This window comes from Corapipo altera, unplaced genomic scaffold, assembly GCF_003945725.1.
Source record: "Corapipo altera isolate COAL_440 unplaced genomic scaffold, ASM394572v1 268, whole genome shotgun sequence".
NCBI lineage: Eukaryota > Metazoa > Chordata > Aves > Passeriformes > Pipridae > Corapipo > Corapipo altera.
Genome location: NW_020884901.1, coordinates 2,522,602 through 2,547,261, shown reverse-complemented (window position 1 = coordinate 2,547,261; position 24,660 = coordinate 2,522,602). Strand labels below are relative to the sequence as shown.

Below are 24,660 nucleotides of genomic sequence, written 5' to 3'. Positions count from 1 at the left end.
AGAGCTGCCTCCCAGGAGCACAGCACAGCCTCATCTTCCACGGCTCAGAGAGCAAACTGCAACCACAGCTGACGGCTCCCAGCCCCATCCATGCATTTTTAAAAGCAGCTTCCAAGACAAAACATCTGCTCCCAGGTGGAGCCAGGGCTCCACGTGAAATGGCTTCTACCCTGAGTTATGCTATTAGTGTAACACAGGTGTTTTCCCCATTTCAAGCCATTTTTTAAGTCTTTCCCCTGCATTAGCCCCAAACTCCCAGGGAAGAGCCACTCTGGCTGCTCCAGAGGGTGTAAATGCAAAGGATAACAGAAAAGCATGAAGGGAACCAAGCCAATCCAATACTCCTCTTCCAAAAAAATCCCTCCAGATGTAGGAGCTGCACAGAGCTACTGATTTACACAGAAGGTGAAGGTTCTTTAGATATACCCTGCCTAATCTCAGAGCTGGAAAGGAAAGTCCTGTGGTTCCAGTGCTGGCATCCTTGGGCAAAATCCTCTTGCTGAAAGAAAACTTGGAATAGCAGATTATTTTTAAGCTATTTGCTCCTACCCTGTGATCAGGTAGTGATCAGACAGTAGCACTGCCTGCCAAGTCATTCATTCAAAGTTTCTGTTGCTGCTCCAGTTCCTGGGGCCTTGCAGAGGGTCCTTTTATTCCTTCCAGTGAATTAAGGATCAATAAGATGCTCCCCCTTTCCCAGGTTTCAGTGGGACAGGGATGAGTCAGGCACTTACAGGATCAGGCCATTACATTGGCTTGATTTGGCTGCTCACTTTGAAGGCTCTCAGTCCAAAGCCTCAGATTCAGTTCCAAAAAGAGCCTGTATTTGCTCCCCTCCTGGTGGGAACAGAGGTCATGGCTATTGCCCTTACCAGCCCTGTTAATTTTATCCTGGGAGAAGCCAGTTAAGTCACTTAAGTACAGGGTTGTGCTGCAAATTGCTCATTTAATACTGCCCTTGAAACTGCACTGTAATGATAATTTTTCACTTCCTTCCCTAGATAGTTGCATAACAATGCTGGGCATTGTTTAGAGAGCTCCAAACTAGAGGCAGCCTTGGCCCTTTCCCCTTCTCCTCACCAAGAACTTGTGACTTTCTGGCTGTGGAGGGTTTTTTGGCCTGTTTTTTTTTATACACTATTAGCTTATTACATCAAACACCAGACAGACGTGACTCTAATGTTAAGTAGCCTTCCAACAAAATTATTCCTACTTTTCCTTCATCAGAAAAAAAAATAATCCCATTTATACCAGTTAAATCTAAGCCAGTTAGAAAGTCAGATCTGCCAAATAACATTTAATTAAAAGTATCTTTAAGGGAGGGAGCAGCTCAGTCAATGGAAAGCTTTCCCATTGACAATAAGAGCCCAGGCCCAGAATTCCACAGCCTCACTCTGTGGTTGGGATGTGCAGCCTGAGTGCCCAGATCAGGAGGAATTTGGGTTTCATGGCTTTGGTTGGCAGGGGGTTTTATAACAGGGAAGTGGCTTTGAACTCTGGAAGCTGGGCTGGCTGATCAGAGCAGGACTGGAACAGAGGGATGGGACACGGCACCAGGAGCACCTGAGCAGCAATTTGGAGGTAAAACTGCTCTTCAAGCAGAACAGCATCATCCACCCTGATGATCTTCATTTAACAAACCAAGTCATTCTCTTAGTCCCAGTCCATAAAAAAAAAATCCCCTTCCTATCTGCACAGCCAACTGCAGATTATTCCCTCCAAGCCTGAGGCCTGGATCAGTGAGGAAAAGCTGCTTCCCCAGACTTTTACCAGCATATCCAATTTTAAGCCTTTCTGCTCTTGGCTATGACTTTGCTCATCCTCAAGGCACCACCACCAAGGCAAGGCTTTCCCCCGTGGTTTATGTAATATATCAGGAATAAATCCAACATCTGGGACACATCACTGAACTGGAGGAGGGGAAGGCCAACAGAGCTGTGCAGACTGTTCCTGTCTCCTTCATCCAGGAATTTCTACTCTCCCATCACCTCCAAGTCTCTGCTGTCATCACCAGAGTACTCATGGTCCAGCTGCATTTGGCTCAAGAGAGGAATAGCCAAAAAGGATTTTAAAAATCCCTCTTCTCTAACAAATCAATTTCTCAGCCTTCATAACACATTTTCATCCTCTTTGGTGTAATAAGCACAGTTCTCCTAACTCTGAAAATAAGGGGAAGAAGATCCCTAATTGGCTACATCCTCCAGGAGAACAGAAATTAATTACACCACAAGATCTTCATGTGGCATAAGCAAAGTCATGCTGCAGACACCAGCCAAGGTTCTGACAAGACCTGGAGCCAGCAGGAGCCTGAAGGGGACCCAGCACACATGGACTGAACTAAACTGCAACATCTGGTCACCATGATCCAAAGGCAAATCTCCTGGTTATAAGAACTCTTCCTGGACAGTGTCCCTCCTCCCTTGTCAGCCACGAGCTCCTTCAGACCCTTTCCCAGGAAGGAAGCATCCAATGACTAATGCAACAGGTAGCAAAAGGTACCTCAGTAGCTGGTCACAGAGCTCCAGGTAGCACAGCTCGTTCCTGCTTCACAGCCAACATTCCAGGTGGGAAAGGTCCATGACTGCCTCGCTTCCAGACCCAGCTCTGTGTTCAGCCAGGCTCTGGTGTGATCAATAGATTATTAATATTTATCTCACAGGGAACTGGTGCCCTCAGGCCACACAAGACTCAAACTTATTTAACTTCAGTTGACTCGGGAGCGAACTCCACAGAACCCACAAACACGTGGCCAACAGACAAAGTTCTCTTTCTACTCTGCTTGGCACAAATGCCTTGTACAACACTCACAATTTCAGGATAAAGCATCCAGAGGGACAGCTCTCACCCAGGAGAGGCACAACAAGCAGGAGGTCTGGCAGAGCTTCAGTCAGTGAGGTGCAAGTCAGCACAGGGAAAAGGCAGGGAATCACCTCAGCTCCGTTCCCACCTGCACATCCAAGTCCAATTAACACCCTGAAGACACAACTGTTTGTATTGCAGCAGCACCTACAGGGCAGAGGGAACAGGAGGATCACACTGTACAGGCACAAGGCACTTCTCTACCCAGAAGGAGCAGGGACAGAGCTTTTTTTCCCCCCTCATGCCACAAGGTGAAACACAGAAGCACCAAAAAGGATGCCCGAGGTCCTGAGGGAACCTGCAAAGCAGCCAGGCACTGACTCCAAATCCAAGGTCTGACCAGCAAAGGTCCCTCTCCCTGCTGTGGTAGAGACTAAATCTCCTACTTGGCTCCACGTTGGGCTTGACCAGAACGTTGGGCTTGACCAGATGACTCACAAATGCTGAAAGTGCAAGTGAGTTGTTCAAAATGTCCCAAAGGAGATGTCAGCACAACCAGCACTGCCAACGCTGCCTGCTAAGCTATCATGTAATTTTTGCTCAGGCCACCTATTATGCAGCACAGCTATTTTAGAAATGTTTGTCCTGTTTTTCACATCCTTCTGCAGTCAGTCTCCTTCAGGCAGAGGCCTACAGAAGTAAAACTGGAATCTTTCAGAAACCTCTGAACCAGCTTTCTCCAATGTAATAATTGAGCAATTTCAGGTTTGTTCTATGGAGAAAAGAGAGGCAAAATGCCTGGTAGTGCACCTGAGCCCTTTCCCAATCCCACAGAAGAAGCTAATTGCATTTTCCCAAAACCAGCACTGCTGCTGGTGCTAATTTTCACCTCTGGGGCAGATACAATTAAACACCACCTCTTGGAAACAGGAGAGCTTTTAGTATTATATAGAGTCCAGATTTAAAAAGCTGTGACACTTTACAAGAACTAGCAGCATGGAAATATCAGAATATTTCATGTTGTGATCCCTTGGATACATGTAAAACAAACAGGAACCACTCCAGAGGGAAGTTCACCCCAATGGTGGATTTTCTCTGCAAACATCAGTTTATTCTGCCTTAACCACCAAGCAGAGATGCTCCCTCTCTCACTGCCTTCCCTGTCAGAAGGCCAGCAGTTCCTCCACACCAGTTCTCCCATCAGAACAGGAGGAAGATGCCTCCTCTCAGAGCTCAGTGGTGCTCAGAGCACTCTCTAATTGCCTGATGCACATTCAGGTCAGGTCCTCGCTGTGGTGACACTAATGAGCGAGATGGAGACTGTTTATGACACAATCAAGAAAAGTTTTCAAACATTACAAAAGCCAACAGCGATATTGAAAATACACAGACTGCAAGAAAACAGAGAAGGGAAAGGAAGGAACAAGGTGTGCTTTTATTTGAGTTCCCATGCCAGATTAATACATTTCTGGACTGACTGCAGCATCATCTACTGTTCTTTCTGTGTGGGATCAATAATGTCTCCGTGATGTCAATGCAGTACAGTGATGGCTTTCCCAGGATGTGCCCATGCCTCCCTCCCAGACCCAGAAGTCTCCAGAGTGGCCTTATAAAGCAAAGGGCCAAATCCAGCAAAGCTCTGTGGACACTGAGGGACTGGGCCCTGGAATGATGGTCCAGGGTTTGGTGCTTCCTACACATTCCAAATTAGCCACCACAAAAATGCAAGTTAGAGCACCTGCAGCAGCAGAGAAGAGCAGGACACCTCCTGCAAGCAGGTACTTCACAGCTCCCACAGCCCAATTCTGCCTGACAAGAGTCCTCAGAGGTTACAGGCAGCTGAATTGATGCCCTTAAATCAGTACCAGCTCAGAACCCCACGGAGGGTAAGGCAGTAACTCAGGCTCATGTAGTACCTGCTCAACTCGAGTTTGGGGAGCACAGTCTCAGAGCTGGACGTTTCCAACAGGCCCCAGCAGAGATCCCACATCCAACACCAGGAGCTGAGCACCACAGGAACACCAGCCCTGCAGAGTCATGACTGCTCAGCTGCTTCCAGAGCCCTGGACCTTCAACAAGTCCTCCTGGAGCCTGATAGTGCTGCTGGAGCAAATGGCATCAGGAAGGTCAGCAAGGGGCTCCTCTGCAAAACCACCCGTGGTGTGTGACTGCTGCAGCACAGGCTCCAGCTCTGGGCTCTGTAAATAGCAGAGTTTGGCCCTGTCAGCACCAGGATTCTCTGCTGCCAGCACAGAGCAGATGCCTTTGTTTAGGATGGGCTAAATTCAGGGACACACTAAGGGATGGAGTAAAACGAATAAACATTTGCACTTCTTCGGGGCACACATCTTCCCACCCCATCCTAGTTCCTAGAAGGACCATAGTTCCCCCAGCCTCCCCAGAAAAGGTCTGGCACTCTCTGCCTGCACAGGCACCTTCTGCAGTTCTTACACCTGAGTTAATGCTTCCAGGAAAAAAAAAACAAAAACAAAACAAACAAACAAACAAAAACCCCAACACCCAAACAAACAAACAAAAATCAGAAGGCTTTGATGTCAGTCACCATGGCTTTACCACCCAAACTGCCACCTGAGATTCCACATGTCACCCAGACATGCCTATCAGATAGAGTTCAGAGTCACTGACTTCAACCCACAAGTTTCTACACTGCAATGCAAGTGGAGTTAAGGAGGAAACTCTCAGCGTAGTTCACAGTGCAGTAAGGACAGAGAGGCTCCACCAAGGCCTGAAAAGCACAGCAGGGACTTCTAACACCACACACCCTGCCAAAAACACCCAGATAAGCCACAGGAGAGGTGCTTCCCATTTCTCTTCTATTTGTCCTCACTAACAGCTGGTAGCAGTGTTCTCTGTGCTGGACAGGCTGTGTTAGTGGGACTCAGCCCCACGCTGGAATTTCCTTCACAGAAATGACCAAAATCTAGTCCCAGAAAAGTTTTCAAGCAAAACAAAAAGAGAAAGAAAGAAAAAGCCTCAGTCTTATTAAAATCCAGCTCCCTCACAGTAGGCAGAGCAATGGTTTTAACTCTGCATTCTCCTTTCATTTTCCCAGGAGTTGCTACATAATACAACAAAACCGAGAAACACCTGCTGCCCTAATGAACCAACACTCATTAAACAAGACAACCCACTAGCTGTGGGTGCTAATTATTGCAGAGCATGCAAAGAGAACTGATGAAAAGCTACTGTAGTTCGTACACTTCAGGCATTCTTGGGTTTTTTTAGCCCCCAAGTCCAGCTACTGCATCACCTCCACTTCTGACTGATAGAGGAGAAATAAAACACAAGGATGAACAGCACGAACAACAACGTTGGAAGGCCTCAAAGTGACTCGTTTAGCCTTCTTTGGTTTTAGCCTTTTTCATCTTTGAGAAGAATGGGCAAGACACGGCATTCCCGTGAACGCTAAACAGCCGGGAGCTATTTTCTCCCAGCCTTGTGCGAATTCCTGTAGCGCCCAGTTTTAAAGCTGAGACTCGGGAGTCTCTGCAGTGCGATCACAGCCTCCCATGTGAACACCCAGCGCTGACCAGCCTTCAGCATCACCCTCCTCTAGCAGAGGAGCCGATCCCTCCCAAGGACACCCACCGGGCACCCACCGCTCCCACCACCCGAACCCGAGCGGGAGCTGCCCCAGCGCGTTTTTGCCGACTCCTCTCGGTTTGCTCCGGCTGGATCCCCACCCGAGCAACAGCTCCCCGCTCCCCGGGGCTGAGCGCGGAGCGGGGCGGGCGCGGTGCCGCGGGGGTGGGAGCGCAGCGCCGGGGCCGGGACCGCGCTCCCGCCGGGCTCCGCTCGCCCCGGGACCGGGCTCCTGCCGGCACCGGGCTCACCTGGAGTAGAAGCGTCGGGCGGCGGAGCCCGGGCTGTCCCCGCCGGGCGGGCACGCCATGGGCGCCGGCCCCGCGGCGGGGAGCGGGCAGCGGAGTATGGCAGCGCCGGGAAGTGATGCACCGAGCAAAGAAACTCGCGGGCAGGCCCCTCCTCCGGCTGATGTCAGCCCGGCCCGGCCCTGCCTCCCGCCCGGCACGGCGTGGGACGGGGGAGCCGAGCCCCGGCCGGGGCATCCCGGGCACCGCGCGGTCACCCTCCTCCCCCGTGTTCGCATTCCTTCGCCCCCACGTCCACATCTCCTCGTCCTCTTCTTCGCATCCCCTCATCCTCCCTGTCACCAACCCCTGTGGTGCCTCACCGCTCACCCGGGAGCTCCCACGGCACGCCCGGACAAAGGGATGTGGCACAGCACCGCTGGTGTCTGACCCGCGCCAGGTGTAGCCGCTTAAACCCGTGGTTAGGAGAAGCAGTTTTGGCTGAGCCAAAGCCCCTTCGGCCTCGAAAGGAAGTGTCTGCACCTGGAGGCAGCCAGGAGGAGCAGCTGGGAGCAGGACCTGGCAGGGCTGTGCCACGAGCAGGTTTAGCTGCAAAGCCAAGTCTGGCTGCTGTCTTTGGTAGGGAGGAATCCACCTGGGAAAGAGGTGTTTCCTCCATCCCACAACATCTTCTTTCAGTTGACTGTGTCTTGTTGAACCTCGTGGCCTTTAATATTTATTAAATTGTTATCTAGAGATGGATGCAGCTCATCCTCAAACACTGCATCCAACTCTCTTTGTTTCCCAAGGCTTGAGATGCCCCTGTGGAAGTTGGTGAGCTGATCATTAGTGTCACTTACCCAGCAAAAGCAAATTCAATGTTGTTATCGTCACAGACCCCCCCCTCAGAGCAGCACAGTTATAAACTGTGGCTTTGTCTGGGTTCCAGCAGCTTGCCCTGCACACACACAACCCCATGGCTGGAGGGAATCCAGAGCAATACTTGCTTACTGGACTGTTTCACTCTGGGGACCTGCTGAAAACCCCTCTCTCAAGAGTAAACCCAGATCCTGCTCAGGAAAAAACATCCTCAATAACACCCCACTAGCAAACCACAAAAGCCTCTTTCCCGAGAGCTAATTGATTGGGCATTTGAATTCAAAACAAAACCCCATAAACAAACCTGTGTCTGTGTCTCAGCTTAGGAATAGTCTCAGTCCTGTAGATAAACCACAGCAGAGAAAGCTGAAAGCGTCCAGCTGAGAGCTGCCTCCTCACCCAGGGAGGTGGGATGGTGTCCTGGGTGCCTCATCACTCCAAAAATAAGGAATCCCTTTGCCACAGAAGCCCCTCTGGGAGGACCATTACCAAGCCAGGCTGGGACTTTGTGCCTCACAGCAGCCAGTTTTTACCCAGGCTGTGGTTTCCCTGACAGCAGCAAACATCCTGGTGCAAGCAGCTTTGCACAGGCACATGGAAAAAAGGAACTGTTCAGCCCTAAAAGATTTTGGGATTTCCAGGGGGGGTGTTTGAACCTGCCTCCCCCCTCCCCAACCCCTCTTCAAGAGAAGAATATTACTGCAAAAGATGCAAACCAGCTGCTGCTGCTGCCCCTGGTTACAGCCCTTCCCCAGCCAGAGAGGATGCTGGGCTGGCATTCCCAGAGTGTGTGGGCAGAGAGAGGAATTGCCCTTCAGAGAAACAATGCTGGAAAGGGGAGTGAGGGAAAGGAGGGTGGAGGCCAGCTTCCAGTTTGGGCTCCAGCCAGATACACAGTATTCCACAGAGCTCTGGGCAAAGGGGTCACCCCGATGTTAATGGCACAGGAATCACCGGGTCACGTCCCAGGGTCTGGGTTAGGCAGGAGGGCAGAGTGAGATGAGCATAATGGTCCCCTCTGGCCTTCAAATTCATGAATTTGCAATGGATAATTTATCATCTGACAAACCCAGCTTCTTCTTCCTCTTGTAGAAGTGGCAAATAGGTCACAATAGATTTGAATTCGTTCGATGAGGTAATTCAATTGCTTTGCTGTGGGTTGGGTTTGGTTAACCCCACATGTTCATGCCAAGAGCTCCCTGCAAGGGCTTGGACCCGAGCCACGACTCAGATCCACTGCTCGGCTACAATGGAACAGGCAAATTATGAGAGCACAGAGAGAAAGGAACCCCCAATACTTCAGAAATACCACTAACTCCTCTGGTGAACTATGTGCACATTGTGCCATGTGCTGGGAAGGACATGGAGCAATTAGAGAGACTCCAGATGAATGTGACAAGTGTGACCTCTGAGAAAAAGGTGTGAGCAATCAATTCGTTCAGATAAGATCAAGAAGTGGAGCTCTAATCTTTAGACATGAAAAGGGCTGCTGCAGGGTGGAAAAAAGGAGGAATGGATCATGAAGAAGAGGATAGGATACAAAGAAACTGGGATAGAATCCATCAAAGGCGATGCAGGTTCATTTCTGTCAGACTTTATTTACCTCTGCACCTCCAACACCTTTTGTTCCCGCAATCTTAAAGCTCATCATCTTGTTCCTCCCAGTTCCTGAGTGTCTCTACACCTTCACTTACAAACACAGGCAGAATCACAGTGTTAAATAATAGGATTGCAGGATCCTTAACACTTCTTGAGCAGTTCTTAGTATTGCTTTTATAAATTCATACCCAAAGCTGTCACAACACAAGATGGAAGGGCTCTAACTATCGTCATATTTCCCTCCACTTGGAAGAGGCTGAGGAGAAGACAGCAAGATAGAAAACACAGTAAATTTTGCCAGTCATTTAAGGATTGCCAGGACATAGGAACAGCCCTCCAGTGCCTCCATGTCTTCATCATCCAGACACACTAGAGCCTGGCACTCCCTCCAAAGCACAAAGATTTATCTTAATTAGCAGGGCATCTTTCCTGCAGCTCATGGAATGGATTGCTGGGGGCCTCTGCTGGGGTTTATGTGCAAAAAGAGCTCTGCAATTCAGCTCCCAAAGCTGACAGCCCCCAGCTGAAATCACTACAGAACTGGCACTGTAAATCCTCATCTCTCTCTGGCAACAGCTGGAATTAATCACCATATTCTGCACTGTCTATTTTTTCAAGCAGGCAGGTTCCAAAAGCACCTTGCTATTGTCCAGCATTCCATTTTCTAAATCCCTATAAAGGCAGCCTGCAAGGAAGTTCTAGTTTAAACCAAACTAAAAAGAATCACCCAGCAAAACTGAAGAAACTTTGTCTTGGCTTTGATATCAGGTGGTTTCACAGCCATGAATTTAGATGGGGATAAACATATCTTTGAGGAAGTTTGCACCTTTCTAATATCAGAATACCCCAGGGGATGTAACTTCCTCTTGTGTGCAGGAAATGATAGCTCATAGTGGGGGTTTTTCATCTCGATCCAGTTCTTTCCCAGATTGTTGGGACAGATGCAGGCACCAGACAAGGGACACAGGGCTGGAAGTGAGGGGATGATGGGCAGCCTTGGCCTGGACTGCTTTCCTGTGAAACATCACTGTTGGTGCTGCCACGTGCTAGTTTGTGAAGTCAAGATAACAAAGCAACTTCTACCTCTCCCTCCTGGGGAAAGAATAATGTCTGAAGGTCTTTACTGTGTTACTGAGCTGCCAGCACAGGAGTTTGAAGAAGCCTGACACCAGTGTGGAGATGGGTAAGAGAGGAGTTGGCCTTGTGAAAGAAAAAGGGAATCACAGAAATGCCCCTGGAGGGTGTGAAGGCTGGTTTGCAAATCGGGGCCACACACGGCCTGTCTAAACCAGGAACATTTGCTTTGGCTTTGGGATTTTCATAAAACATAATTACATGAGTTGCAGCAACAGTCTCCTCAGAACAGCCCAGAGCCATGCAGGAAACTGGGATGGGTTTCAGCAGGAGTGCTTAGCTATTCCTTTACTTAAAACAACATATTAAGAACAAGGCTCAGTGTCTGTGTTTGGGGAACGGAGCCCTCCATGCTTCTGAAAGATTGAACAGGTCTAAATAAAACTGCTGTGCCACACAGCTTTTCTTTTTTCAGGACCTGGAAAGGAATTACAGTTTTCAAGGGCTTTTACAATCCTTCTTTCCCCTGAATATGGTCCTAAGGCAACAAAGCTCCTTTGATCAGAGAGAAGGACTCAGTGAGGAACCATTATTTCATCTCCAAAGTAGAAGCACAAAAGGTTATTACAATCTGCAGATAACCTGTAATAGAGACTCACAGCCAGGAATATTATTCATACCTGAAATGAGGAGGATCATCTGAGAGTGAGGAGTTGATTTGCTGACTATGATTGTCTCTTTTAAAACCTCTTGGAGCACAGACACACAGGAAAAGCTCTGAGTAACGAGCTTCTCTGAATAATTCAGCTGTGTGCAGACACTCCTGAAACCACTGCTGGGCACAGAGACCCTCTGCAGGTCTCTGCAGAGACCCTCACCCACCCCCAGAGCTCTGCTGCCCAGGTTGGGGGGTGGGTGAGGTACCTGTTGGGCAGCAAAGCTGGATGCAACCCCTTCCCAGAACCTGGGCAGTAACAGCAAATGGGCTCTTAATTTTCTTTCCCCATCCCAGGGTAAGGCCTTATTCCCACCCCTCCCTTCTCCTTGTGCAGCCTGAAAACACACACCAAGACCTTAATAATTCTCCCAAGTTACATTCCCTCATGTTTGGGTGCACGTGGCAGCTGAGGATTTGGCCTTTGCTTCGTGCATATTTATACATCCTGTGTCTCTGATGTCCCTGAATTTCCTCTTCATTAACACTTCTTTCAGCCTCGGAAGAGGCAAACAAAGAGACAGAGCTCATCCACTTCCTTCAGCTTCCGAGCTTGACTGAAAATGCTTCATTAAATAAATACCAAGAGACTCTTAAAATGCCCTTGCCTTCAGCCTCATAGATAGTTGGATGAAATGGAGCCCCATGGCCTGGCACCCCTGGGGTAGTTGGGGATTTTTTAGGCAAGGCCAGAGGGGACTGTCCTGGTGTCTTTGTGCTAATGTCACGTGTGCCTTGTAGCCAAAAAGCAGCTCCTCTTTGCTGAAATGCTGCTCTTTACCTCAGAGCAGAATGACTGTTTGTACAGAGTGCCTGGCAAGGCTTTTGAACTCAGCAAGTTTCAAGCACAGGCAGCTGATGTGTGTTGTAACCCCGTCCTGCCTCGTGCCAGCTCCTCTCTGCCCTGGCATCTCCTCTCTGGGTGCAATTTCCTGAGGGACACTGGCCCAGCTGACCCCAGCACAGGGTGCTCAGGGGCTCTGCAGACACATCTTCCTCCTTTCCAGGAGTGATCACTGGAATGGTCTGTGTTCCAGCTTGGCTTTGCCATGGCTGTGAGTTCCCCGAGATTCCATCTGACTGACAGGCCTGGAGGGAAAGCTGGAGCCAACTGCAATACCCGAGATTTATGGTGTTTGATAACCAGCAGGGGGGATGTGAACAGCCTTGGCACCATTAACTGCCTCTCACAGTGCCCCCTGGCACCCCAGTGATGTCTGCAGCAAGATGGACATGCCTGAGGAACACATGGATTTCTGCTTCCTTCTCATCCCTTGGGAAATTCCCATGACTCCTCACTGCTTGGGAGCACAAGCTCTCGCTGTTCCTGCAGGAAAATTTGACAGCCTGGTGGTTCCTGCACCAAGAGATCTTCTTAGGGTTTCAACCAAAAACCCCAGCAGGATGGTGGGAGCCTCTCTTGGGGTTCACCAGAAATACGCTGGATTTTTATAACCTTGGAAGTCTTGGAAGTCTTGGCAGTAATAGGGAGCTTTTCTTGGAGGCACCTTGTCAAAGTGTTATTGCTCAGGCCAATACCCCAGAGTTGTGATCAGCTTCTATTTACAATCAGGGCGATGGGTTTGTTTCACCAACTTCAATTTCCAATAGTCAACAGACCAAAAACCCCAATTACTCCTGCTGGAAGTCTGGGAAAAACTCCTGTTGGCATTGATTGAAATGAGGAGTAACCTTTTGTTAGAGTTGAAAGCCCAGGGGGAAAATGCACATTTTCACCTTTGAAGGGGGCTTTATTTCCTCTTTAAATTGTAATTGTTGATAATGACATTAATTAAGAGCCTGTTTGGGTTTGTTTTTAAAGGAGATTGCCAATATTTACAGTGCAATTGCATTGTTTAGCCGAGCTTCTGCAAGTGCTTTCCAACACTCACTGTGTCACTGGCAGGGCTTGTTTCTGTTCCACTCCCAAGGACTCCGAGGACCAGAGAAGGAGTTGGAGAAGTGACTCTGTGACACCAAGCACAAGGTCACTGAGGCTCCTGCAGCAGCCCCAGCCTTGCAGAGCCCCCTCAGTCGCCAAACCAGCCCTTTCTGACAGGAAGCACGTCCTGGTTATCACCAAAGCTGCAGTGAAACCACAAAGGCTCAGGTCTGAACCCACCGAGTTCCTAATCAGCAGTGAAAGCCAGTGCAAAAATACCACCACTTACAGCTCAGCTCTGCTAAGTGTTCATGGCAGGATATACATATTTTTCTGCGTTTCTTCCACTTGAAGATAAGGCTGTTCTTAGCACTCCAATAGAATATTAGGACAATATGTTAGCAACATTAAGCTTCTTAATTAAACATTTTCTAAACTTAATAATTCTCCTTTTAGGACTGATAACTGGCACGCAGCACACTCTCTGCACAATTAATGCTGATTTTTGAGCAAATAACAGAACACAAGGAAAGTTTCAAAGGCCCAAAGAGATCCTTCCCTGTGAGGGTGGGGAGGCCCTGGCACAGGTTGCCCAGAGAAGCTGTGGCTGCCCCTGGATCCCTGGAAGTGTCCAAGGCCAGGTTGGATGGGGCTTGGATCAACCTGGGATAGTGGAAGGTGTCCCTGCCCATGGCAGGGCATGGAACAAGATGAACTTTAAGGTCCCTTCCAACTCAAACCGTTGTGGGATTCTAGGAAATATCTTGGAAAAGTAAATGGGATGACAAGGTAACTTTGGCCTCCTTAGTCCAAATATAATGCCATGCTGATATGGGGCACAGCCAAAAGGGCTGTGGAATGTCAACCCTTGCTCCAGAAAACTTCTCATCAAACAAGCAATCTTTCATCTAAGTTCAGTTAATAAAGATAATTCTGCTGACATAATAGACTTAGACTTCTGCAAAGCAGTTGACTTAATCTTGCATGACATTCTGTTAAAAATAGTACTCAAAAAAAAGTCAATGTAGCTTATTTTAAATGGATGGAAAAATTAGTAATGTGCATTTAAAAGTAATTATCTGATGGAGGAATTTCTGGTGTGTCCAAAAGGATTTACTGTTGGTACAGTGTTATCCAACGCTTTCATCAATCCACATTTTAACAATTATCTGGAGAATGAGTATAAAGACATTAGGGGTAAATTTTGTGTTTAGAAAGGCAATTCAGAACAGTAACAATTAATGGGAGAGGTAGGATTGGTTTGTTTGGGAGGGTGGGATACCTTAGAGCGTGTTTTCAAGCATAGCCAGACATCACTGCATTTACTGTTCTGGTGACAAGAACAACATAAAATTGCCCATGTTGAAAGGAGGGAGCTGAAAGAAGGGGCTGTGAGAGGCCAAACCAAATGTAACACCACAGAGCACCACAGCAGCAAGGCCTGTAAATGTCAGCTCCAGGAGTGATGCAAAACTGACAGGTGAATTGATTTCACTTCCTTAAGAGATTTTTAAGGTGCGACTTAATCTTAGGTCACAGTTGACTTTATAGACAAGAAAATTTCTGGGAATAGAAAGTGTTTTGTTCTGGTAGGAAGCGGCACATCCTGACCTTGCAGTGAGGCAAATTCAGACTGGAAATAAGAATGTGATGTTTAAATACAGGTAATTAAACAGTGCAACAATTAACTTCTTAGGAGAGCAGCCTGCCTTAGCTGGTGTCTGGAGGAAGGGTGTTTAAATATGTTGCAGTTCCAACACAAGCTGGGGTCTGATGCAGCGTTCACCAAGTGTTTGCTCTGCATTATGTCAGATCTCTAATTAGACACCCTGCTCTGTTATCTGCCAAACCACTCTTCTGGTTTTACCTATTGATCAGATTAATCTGCTGATGGTTGGTATTTTGCCTGGCCTGGCAGTTCTCAGCGTTCTGGCTGATGTTGCCAGTGGTGTTTGCAGTGTAACCCGGGCTGTGGGATCGATCCCAGCGGGTGATTAACAACCTGAACCGCCCCGGGGACACCGTGAGTGGGAACGTTTGCTCAGATTGTCCATCGGGATCAAACGTTTGTGTCCTCTGCTGATTGCAGCCTGAAGGCTGCGGTGGCCCCTTGGAAAAGAGCAGAGCCTTGGTCCCGAGGGAGAGGTTTGGGAGAGGCAAAGCACAGTGTTAAGTCTAAGCCTACAATCCCCATCCCCTCCTTCCCTTGGAAAAGCAGAGGGAGTGAAGGCAGTGTCCTTGCTCCTACCTCCTGGCTGCTGCTTTTGACTTTCACTCCAGAGCTGCTAAATGATGTTGTCATAGAAACAAAAAAAGGGGCATCTGGGAACCCTTCCAGGCCAGGCTGTGCCCAGGACAGCACATTTCACTCCCCTCTCTCTCGATCTCTACAAACTTACCATCCTTCTAACAGACAACAAAATTAGCCAAAGTCCATGTTTTCCTACCAAATTCCTGCATAGTGCTGGCATTCCTTGTCCCAGTGGCTCAGCCCCTAAAACCCCATCATTTCCAGGTGCCCAGGATCTGCTCTTTCCTTACACGCCCACCCTTTGCTGCAGGCAAACAGAAATTCCTCAGGGTCAGCTTCCCTGCTTACATAAACCAGGAGAGCTCTGTTTACAGGCACAGGGCTGCACCACGTTAAATCAGCAGAGAATTGAGCCTCCCAACACAGGCTGTGTTTATTTTCCATTGGAGATGAGCATGCAGTGGGTATCTATTTTCCTTTGCACTTAGCTCCATATAGATTAATTTTGTCAATAATGAGGCAATATTTTTGCTGGTTTACATTATTATCTGAAGAGAGGGGGGGGAAGAGCCCAGACAAACAAATTCCAGTCAGTCATAAATGATCTTGGGTTAAATGACTGTGCTGCCTGGAATCCCAGGGGAGAGCAGCAATGAAACTCCAGCGAATCTGAGGGCAACCTGACTTGACAGAGCGTGACAAGGCAGGAGATGACCTGTTGTGTTGGCTTAACCTGCTGCTCCTCACTGGCAGTGCTTGGCAGTGGCATTTAGTGCTGAAACAAATATAATCGAGGGGAACCAGGTGAATTTATGAGCAGAGGGTCAGCGACCCCGGGGACTGTTCTTATAAGTGGGATTTATAAAGCTGCTCTGCTCTCGTAACCTCTCATTGTCCGAATTTGTGTCCCAGCTGGGACTGAGATCGGCTCTGAATCAAGGCCTGAGACAAATGGTCTGCAAATGGCTGAGCAGATTTAAAGAGCTGAAAGGTGGCAGGAGGGATTTGAAAGCTGAAGGTCCAAGGAGAGCACTACAGAGAGGAATTTATGCAAAAGGAAAGTGGAATTCTGGCTGGCAGCATCTGCTGTGTGGGCAGGGTTTGAAACAGGGAGCAGCAGAGGTAGGACAGGAGGACCCAATTCCCAGATTTTGATTGGACTATTTGGATTTTGAACATATAATTTTTGTTGAAGGAAGAGGCTAAATCTTGCCATTCTTGGTAGCTGTTTGATGCTTTGTTGAAAGGTTGAAGCAGAACAAAGTAACATTTGAAGAAAAAGCTGTGGAGCACAATAAAACACCCTCACAGAGTGTACAGAGCTTTAACTTTGCTGCCAAGGACTCTATTCTCCAGCTCAAAAGGGATTTTCCTTCTTATATTTAATGTTATAAATATACCCAGGTTTGTAGTAAAGTCCACACTTAAATCCAGTCACACTAAGCCATGATTAAGTCAGGAGATTTTGAGGTTTGTTACTAGATATGACAAGAAGGCAAGGTAGTTAAACTTAGTGGATCTTAAGACCACCCTGGCCCCATGGTGGTTCCATGCGAGTCAGATTTACCCACTGCCCTTCCCTGGGAGTGGGATTAGACAGGTGTGGTGTCTGATCCAGGAGATTCTGTGGCCCCAGCACTCAGGACCTGGGAATGTATGGAGGTGAAGGCAGCACTGCAAAAATAATGTTGTTGCTGTCTCATACCACTCCACAGATCACTGTGCTTGAATGTCAGCACGTGGAGCATCTGCAAACAGTAAATCACTCCCCCCTGCTCTGACCCGTTGTTGCAGAGCATTGTTTGGGGCTCATAGCACACTTTGTCTCAGAGCTGTAACAAGCTGGTTTGGGGGCTTTTACCAGGTGGGCTTTTCCCCAGCTCCAAACCAAAAGCACAAATTGGGAGCGTTCCTGAGCTATGGGGTCTCCAAACTGCAGGTTGTGCAAGCAGGGAATGGGCTCTGCTTCTCCTCCCCCTGAGTTTGTTGGGCACAGGTGTGGGGCATCCCTGTGCCTGCTGCTCTGGTTGGGGGCACAGGGAACACGTGCCTGGTCCAGCCCCCACCAAAAGCCACAAGAATCTTTGCATCAGCTTCTGTGTGTTTTAGATCAGGCTTTAAGACACCTCACAACTCTGTGCTGTAATTCTCACCACCCACTTACCCTTCATCACTTCACAGTGCACAGGGACAATGTGGAAGGAAAATGTGCCATTTTACCTGTAGATTGGATATTTAAATTGCCCAGTCCCAGCCTGGCACTGTAAATCCTCTCTGCAGCTGGAGAGCCCCATTTACTACAGCGGGTTTCCATGGCAATCCTGTGCTCTCCCACATTCCACTGCACCGTGCAGGCAGCCCCCCCCTTTTCTCTTCAGATTCCATTCACATAGTCTCCTATTGATAGGAATAAAACCCAAATGGGCCATGGATAGCTATTTGCTATCTTAACACACTTTCCCCCAACAACTGAATGACAGGTCTGTATTTTAGCACATCAAGAGAACACTTGCCCTTTTCCAGACATCACTTGGCAGGCAGCAAAACATCCAGATATTCTGAAGGTCTAGTTCTTTCCTGACACACATTACTCCTGTTATTTTAGGACATCAGTAGGAAAATGCAAGCTTAATATTCCCTCGTGCTTCTGGCTGCAATCCAAGCAAAGGAAGCCTATCTCTGTTGCAGCAAATCCCTCCCCAAGCTCAGGGCAGCCTCGTGGCAGCCTCCCACCTGCATCTGAGCTGTTCCCTGAGCAGCACTCAGTGCAACTCAGTAAGTGAGTGTATAGCACAGACCATGGGAAAAGGATCTGCTGGTTCCTAAGAAGGAAGGAATTAGGAATTTAATCTGCCAGGACTGAAAAAAAAAAGAGGAAATACTATCAGTGGTACCAGCAAAAATTCTGCAGTCAGGGTCAGATTCCTCCCCTGTATCTCTGGGTGTTTTACATGAGTACTAACACCTTACACCTTTAGCTGTGGAGGAAGAAAGTTGTGTCTTGTCTCAGGAACTCTGACAAGGCATCACTAATGGGGCAGCTCGTTTATCTCAGTCTTATGCTGCTGATTTGAGAGATGATAAGAACCATTGACTTCAAAGGGTTGTGGTCAACTCTAAACTCTTTGCAGGTTCAAATCAAATCCTGATTTATTAAGTATCCCTTTTAGCTTCAGCTCAGTTGTCACAGATTTCAATGGGATTGGGCCCTTGGCTGTCAGACTTCAGAGCAGTGCACTTGCTGTTTTTATCTGCTGCCACTACAAAATTCATGTCACATCCAGCTTGCAATCGAAGTCTGGGTTTGGGCTTCGATTGTTTGCTGACTGAGAATTGCCGTGAAAATGGTTTACAATGGAAATTGTTTAGTCAGGCACTGTAAAAAAAAAAATCAACAAAGTACCATTTCCTTTCCTTTTAGCTGGACATATTTCCCAAAAGTGAGGGAACTCACAATGTTCCCACAAAGCCAGGCACAGGGAGCAAGTCAGCAAGAGAATAAAGGAGTGTGTCTGCCAGAGATGGGGATTATTGTTTTTAAGATCCTTGGGGCAGGTCTGGTGGGTGCAAAAATTTCAAAACACAGCAACTTAGGAGGAATTTCTGGTTTGGGTTCACGCTCATCTGCACTTCCTGAATTTTGCTGGGCTTTCTGGGTTATTGGGTGAAGTATTTCCTAAGCAGTGACAGGGCACAGCAGCAGAACATGAAGCCTCTGGGAGGTGAATCTGCAGCCTGAACCACGTCAGACAAACCTCCAGACCCCAAACAGCCTCCCACAGGGTTGAGTGATGCCCAAACCCATTTGCCTTTGCCTTCACCTTCAGGAACACCAGAAATCCACACTGGAGCTCCAAGTGCCACAGTGTGGCAGAGCCAGGCACTTCTTGTCCCATCATGTGTGCAAGTGGGACAGCAGTGGAATGTGCTGGCTGGGAAAAAGCAGGAATTCCAACCTGGACAATGTGCTCTCCATGGGATAACCCCATGTGGTAGGTTCACTGCATCTCTCTTGATAGATTCCTAAATGAGAAACTCTGCAGTATCCTAAAATGGCTTTTGTAAAACCTCCCTGAGTGTGTGATAGCCCATTGTCTAAGTTGCTAAATTGAGTAGGTGGTAGTTTGAGTATCTCTGTAGGGGAAATTCAGAGTTTGGGGGCTGATGCCTCATAAATGCCACAGGATTGAAAACACGGGGCCTAATCCTGCCTTAGTTCCATGTGCCAGGAGCTGTGGAGTCAGCAGGACAGAACTGTACATTATTGGCCTGTTTTGTTTATGCAGATCTAAAATACAAATCCGAATGGATTTGCTCCTCTCTGCCTTGGCTCACACTTGGCTCCCTGACTCAGGAGTTTCACAGGCTGCACAAGTGGGATTTGGCCCAATGATGGGTTTCCCCTCATCTCTCAGCAGATTTGTGGTCTAACACTCCAAGATGTGCAGCATAACACGCTGGCAATCTGTCACTCTGCTGGCTCCTGTGAGCTCCAACAGTTTGCTGAGGAAATGCAGAGTGAAAATAGACTCCAGTGTGACCTGAGGGACTGGAGAAGCTCTGCCTGTCACAGCACAGGCATTCCTGCTCCACTTGGCTCCTCCACCAGCCCAGCAGGCTGGGACCAGCCCTGGGCTTTCCTGGTGGCTGTTGCAGCTTCCCATCTCACCAGATTTTCCCTCCCCCCGCTGAGGTTGCACACTGTGTTCTCTCCCCGCCCTGGAGGACCCGTTCCCTTGGCACAGTGGCTGCCCCTGAACCCTGAGACTGCAATTAGGGCTCTTATCACTTGTGCCCACGGAATAGCTGTGGTTCCCTCTTGGACAAGCTCTGCATTCCCAGCAGTGGAACCTCTAATCAGGCCGAAACATTGGCTTGGAACAGCTTGAAAGGGGAATTTTGTGACTCTGTCTGCAGCTCAGGAATTCCTGGTTTGGTTAGACTTGGAAAGCTGAAGTGCTGGGGATGTCTGAGCACAGGCTGCAGAAACATTTATTAGATCAGTGTCTGTTTCTTCAGGGGGACCTCAGAGGCCACAGGGATCCGTGGGCATGAAAGGATATGGAGCCAATGTCTTGCCTCACCCTCTGAGTGTTTTCCAGTAAGAATGAGCACTTACAGTACTGACATTGCTGCTTGATCTGTACAATTATAAAAAATGAACAAATAATTGAGGCTATAAACCAGAAAAAAGAACCAGATTCAGTATAAGCCAAGATGCTGATGGAACAGTACACACAGATTCCTCTGCTCTGCAGTGGGGTGGGAGAAGAGCATACAGAACCTCTTCTCAGGGTACTTGCTGGAATCCAACCCACAAGAGCAGTAAGTGATGGCCACTGCTGGGGGGGAAGAAGAAATGTGTTTTATCCCTATCTGTTTGTCTTTCTTGTGTTCAAATGCCTTCCATGAATATCTGAGCAAAGGGCAAGGATAGCGACCTGCAGAACTCCAGCATGTGAGATGAGAGGATGGCAAGATGAGATACTTGTGGGAAGTAAATTTAAAATTCACAAATGGAAAAATTCCAGGGGAAGCCAGTGTCTCAGGACCATCCAAACAAGGAAGAGAAGCAGCACTGAATGACCAACCTGGTCTGATTGATTGTTGATTGTTGTACTTTTGGTTGTAACCACAGACCTGGGAATTAGCTGTGAGTGACTGTGGGGCAAAGAGCAGCAGAAACCACATCTCCAAAAGGGCAGCAAACAGCAGGCAAACCCACCATCTGAGATGTGCCTTGAGGGATGCTCAGCCATCATTTTGAAAGGGTTTAGGAAATGCACTGCAGGCTCAGTCCAGGATGTCACAGCCCACTGAAGCTCATCAGAAAGGTACTCTGTGAAAAACTTGAAAACGGAAAGAAAAGTGAACCACTGCTGTAGTGAGAGGTTTTCTGCTGCTTCCCGTTCCACGTTGTCTTTGTCCAAGGTGGCACCTGCCGTTCTCCCGGGTTGTCCTGGCAGAAACTGGGACCTGGAGCCTCCCAGCCCTGAGCGCTGCGTCTCCAGTGTGTGAGCTGCGTTTGCCCTCTGCTGTTGGTTGATTAAACTGTTCCCTCTGCATGATCCAAAACGGGAGTGTAGGAACAGCAAGACCTGGAGAACCAGAATGGTTACCCTCGAGTTTCAAACACGCTTACAAATCGTGACACTTAAAGAAGTGACACCCCAGAAAGGGATGAGACTTTAGTATACCTTTGTTTTATATTCTCAAGCTTTTCTTTGTAATCACAAAGACCAGAAACCTCTTTTTTTTATTTAGTTAGTTTTCATTTTTCCCTAAGTAAAAACCAAAAATTAAGCCCCTCTGAGACCAGGGATTCAGGTGTGACTGAATCTCCCTGCTGAGAGCAGGATGAAAGGCAGGATGAGCCCACAGAGGAAGGTGTGAGCAGAGATGCCCTGGAATGGTAAGAGCTGCTCAGCAATGAGGAAAGATGCCCTGGGCTGAGGGCTCGGGTGGCTCTGGTTTCTCCCCCTGCTCTGGCATCCCAGAACTGCAGAGCTGCTCCCACCTGGGCCCCAGGCCTGCTCCCTCTGCCCTCTCCTGCAGCCATCCAGCCCTGGCATTGCCAGGATGCCCCAAACACCCAGGAAAGGACACAAGGGCTTGTCAAGAAATCTCTTGGCATCTTGCCACGTGTTTGCAAGCTGAGATCAGCACTCAGGCTTCTCTTGTTGCTGTTTGTTTTCTCCCTGGCTCCCAGCAGCCTCTCCCTGTGCTGTGGCCACTGTTGCCCTGCACAGAGGGGCTCAAACAAAGGTGTGGCCATGGCTGGGGAGATTCCTCTGGGCTGGTGAGATTCCTCTGGATGTCCTCCCACTCCTCCCAGGACTTGTGGGCAGGGCAGGGACTGACCTGGAGTGTCTCTCCTGCATTCCCAGCTGGCACCAGGGAGCTGGTGCCCGTGGATGGCTCAGCCCGGGGAAGGAGCAGCACATGGGATGTTCAGTGCTGAGATCTTCCTCACACCTCCCTTTGGAAGTGGCTGCTGGGATTGGCCACTGTAGGAAGGCTGCAGATCATCTCTAAAGTGCTTTCCCACAGCTCCTAGGTGGAGATTCTGTTCCATGCATGGCTGAGGCTTCACAAGGTAAGTGTTGAACTGGCTGTAACAGGGGGACACAGGAGGGAGCTGATTTTCCTGGCTCTCTGACCACACAGTCCCTGCCTCAGGTGACTCCTGAGCTCCCAGGGCAGCTCTGCAAGGAGCACTGACCCAGAGCAGGACATTTCCCACTTCTGTCTCTCCTTAGACTCCTTCACAAGGCTGAGAAAATTAATAATAATGGGTCACATTTGCAAGCACCACAGAAATGTAAATGCTGAGGGTCTTTATGGGCAGTCAGCAATTACAGAGAAGAAAATTTATATATATATATGTATATATATAGACATCCAAATTGCCTAGGCTGTTCTCAAAGGGCAGCAATGACTGGTCCTTTTGCATGGCTGTTTCAGACCTTGGATATCAAGTAAGGAGAGCTGAAAGATGGATAACAGCTTTGCATCTGGAGAAATGGATCCTCTAGCTGGTATGTGGGCAATGAGCTTCCATTTTCCTCTGCACAGTCATAGCAGAGACTTGAGTAACTTCATTTTAAACCGAGGATTTATCACCTATGGAAAGACTTGAGTGCTTAGTTTAGTCTGGACTGCATGACTTCAGGCATAGTGGAGCAAATATTTTGAAGTTTGGAGAGTGCTGGGCAGTTTTGTAGCTGCTCAGAGCTCTCAAAGCAACACCAAAGCTCTCACTTTCATGCTGCTTTTTAACAGAAATCTATGAATCTTCCTCAGCCTAAAATCATCACAGCTCAATTTCTGCTCGATGTATTCAATAAATTCACTCCAGGAGCTTCTCTGCACCTGATGTGTCACTTTGGTTTTTTTTTCCCTAAAAAGACATGAGCCGTTCTTGCTCTCACAATGAAGCCTGAGTGGGATGTTTTTTGTAAGTAACCACCACAAATAGGACTGAATTGAGAAATTCAGTGCAGTCTTTCTTAAATATGTGCCAATATCAGCGAGGATTTTGCTGAATAAGCCCAGAGATCATGAGCTCTGACAGAACTGAGCACACACTGAAATACAAAAGCAGCCCAGACACAGTTTTTCAGGAGCAGTTCTGTGTTTCAGCCACCAGCTCTGTGCTCTATTCTGGCTTGGGCATTTTATAGTGAAGATGCTAAAACATGTTTTCCATCTCTTGACTCCCCAGACGTGGCCTTGGCTTGGAAGAGTCTCCAGGAGGCCAAAGCAGTGGTAGGTGTGAATCAGGAGACACTTGCTGTCACATTCCTTTATCACTTTCTCTCAGCTACCTGAGCATCACCTCCACAGAGTTTAATTCCATGGATATATTGTCACTGAAACACATAAACATGCTGTTTGGGTCGTTCTTTTCCAATGAACATATCACCTCTTTAATCATTTGCTAAATATGATTAATAATATATTAATAAATAACAAAAAGAGGGTAAAGGGAAAAAGCAAGGAATCTTACCCAATTTCACAACACTCTTCCAAATTAATGACAAGAACAGACAAAGCTTGGCCTTGCTTGTGTTTGAAGCCCTGAGCAGAGTAATAGTGTCACTATATTATAGCTGACACTCACTGAGCTGGGACATCTTCTGAATTCTCCCTGTCTTATCATCCTCTTGATAGGGAACATGATACTGTTGATAAGAGGCACATCAGAACTGGTATTGCTTGGATAAATCAGAATATTATCCAAATTCATGGGGTGTTGCTTGCACAGCAAAGGCCTGGCACCAGGATCCCACTGTTGGAGTTGCTTTTGGCTGGGTTTGCCTCCAGCTTAAGCTGTTTTTAAAAACATCAGTAAAAATCTGCAGCCCAAATACATGCAAAGTGTAAATAAAAAGAGAGGTGATTTCATCTCTTATCTTCCCAGTCAACTGCATTCTTTCCAACTGTAGGAAATGCCACATGGAACATGCTCAGACATGCCAGTATTTACCCAGTAACTAGGAGTTGCAAAATTAATCAGAGAAGCAGTGTGTGCCAGCAAAAAGCTACCAGGGGGAAAAAAAAGCCCCAAACATATGTCACCCTTCAAAAGAAAAATCTGCCTTTTCACAGCTACAAAGGATTGAAAACAAATTTTATCATCAAACATGGAGTGGTGCCAAATCTCAGGCAGCCAGAAGAAAGCTTTGGCACGAAAAGAGCTTTGGTGAGTTCTGAGTTACTGGGAAACTGCTGAGATGGGACTGCTTTGGTGCTGGAGGGAAGGGAAGGCGACAGCAGACAGTGAAAAACCCTCTTTATTGAGGGAAGTGTCTATTTTTGTCAGCTTTCTGTGATTTCCCCAGCAAAATATCACAAGGCACACGGAGTCACACCTTGCTGAAGAGAGCTCAGGCAAAAGCTGCAGCACAGTAAAAGCTCCTTTTGCTTCTCCTCTGAGGTGTTTTCCCTAGAGATAACTGAAGGGATGCAAATGCAGCCTTCTGTTTGCTGACTCTAGAAGGAAACACAATTGTGTTTAAAATCTTTTCTAAAAGATGAAGTGGGAGAAGGCAAAAAGTAGGAAATCCAACCAAATTCCAGAAGACTCTTAAAAACCAACGACAAGAGCAGACTTCATTTATTATTCTTT

The 24,660-nt window shown here is 47.9% G+C and overlaps 1 protein-coding gene across 2 annotated transcripts in view; it reads right to left on the bottom strand.

The window, feature by feature from the left end:
• The window catches only part of GPSM1 (G protein signaling modulator 1), a 110,135-nt gene that overhangs the window by 63,081 nt on the left and 22,394 nt on the right, over positions 1-24,660 (bottom strand). The window contains exon 1 of one of the 2 annotated variants that reach the window (XM_027650252.1): positions 6,654-6,720. The exons of the other annotated variant lie outside the window; for it this stretch is intronic. Coding sequence (XP_027506053.1) covers positions 6,654-6,712 — 59 coding nt within the window. The 5' untranslated portion in view covers positions 6,713-6,720. Of the gene's footprint in view, positions 1-6,653; positions 6,721-24,660 lie in introns of those variants that run through there. 2 annotated transcript variants of the gene reach the window in all.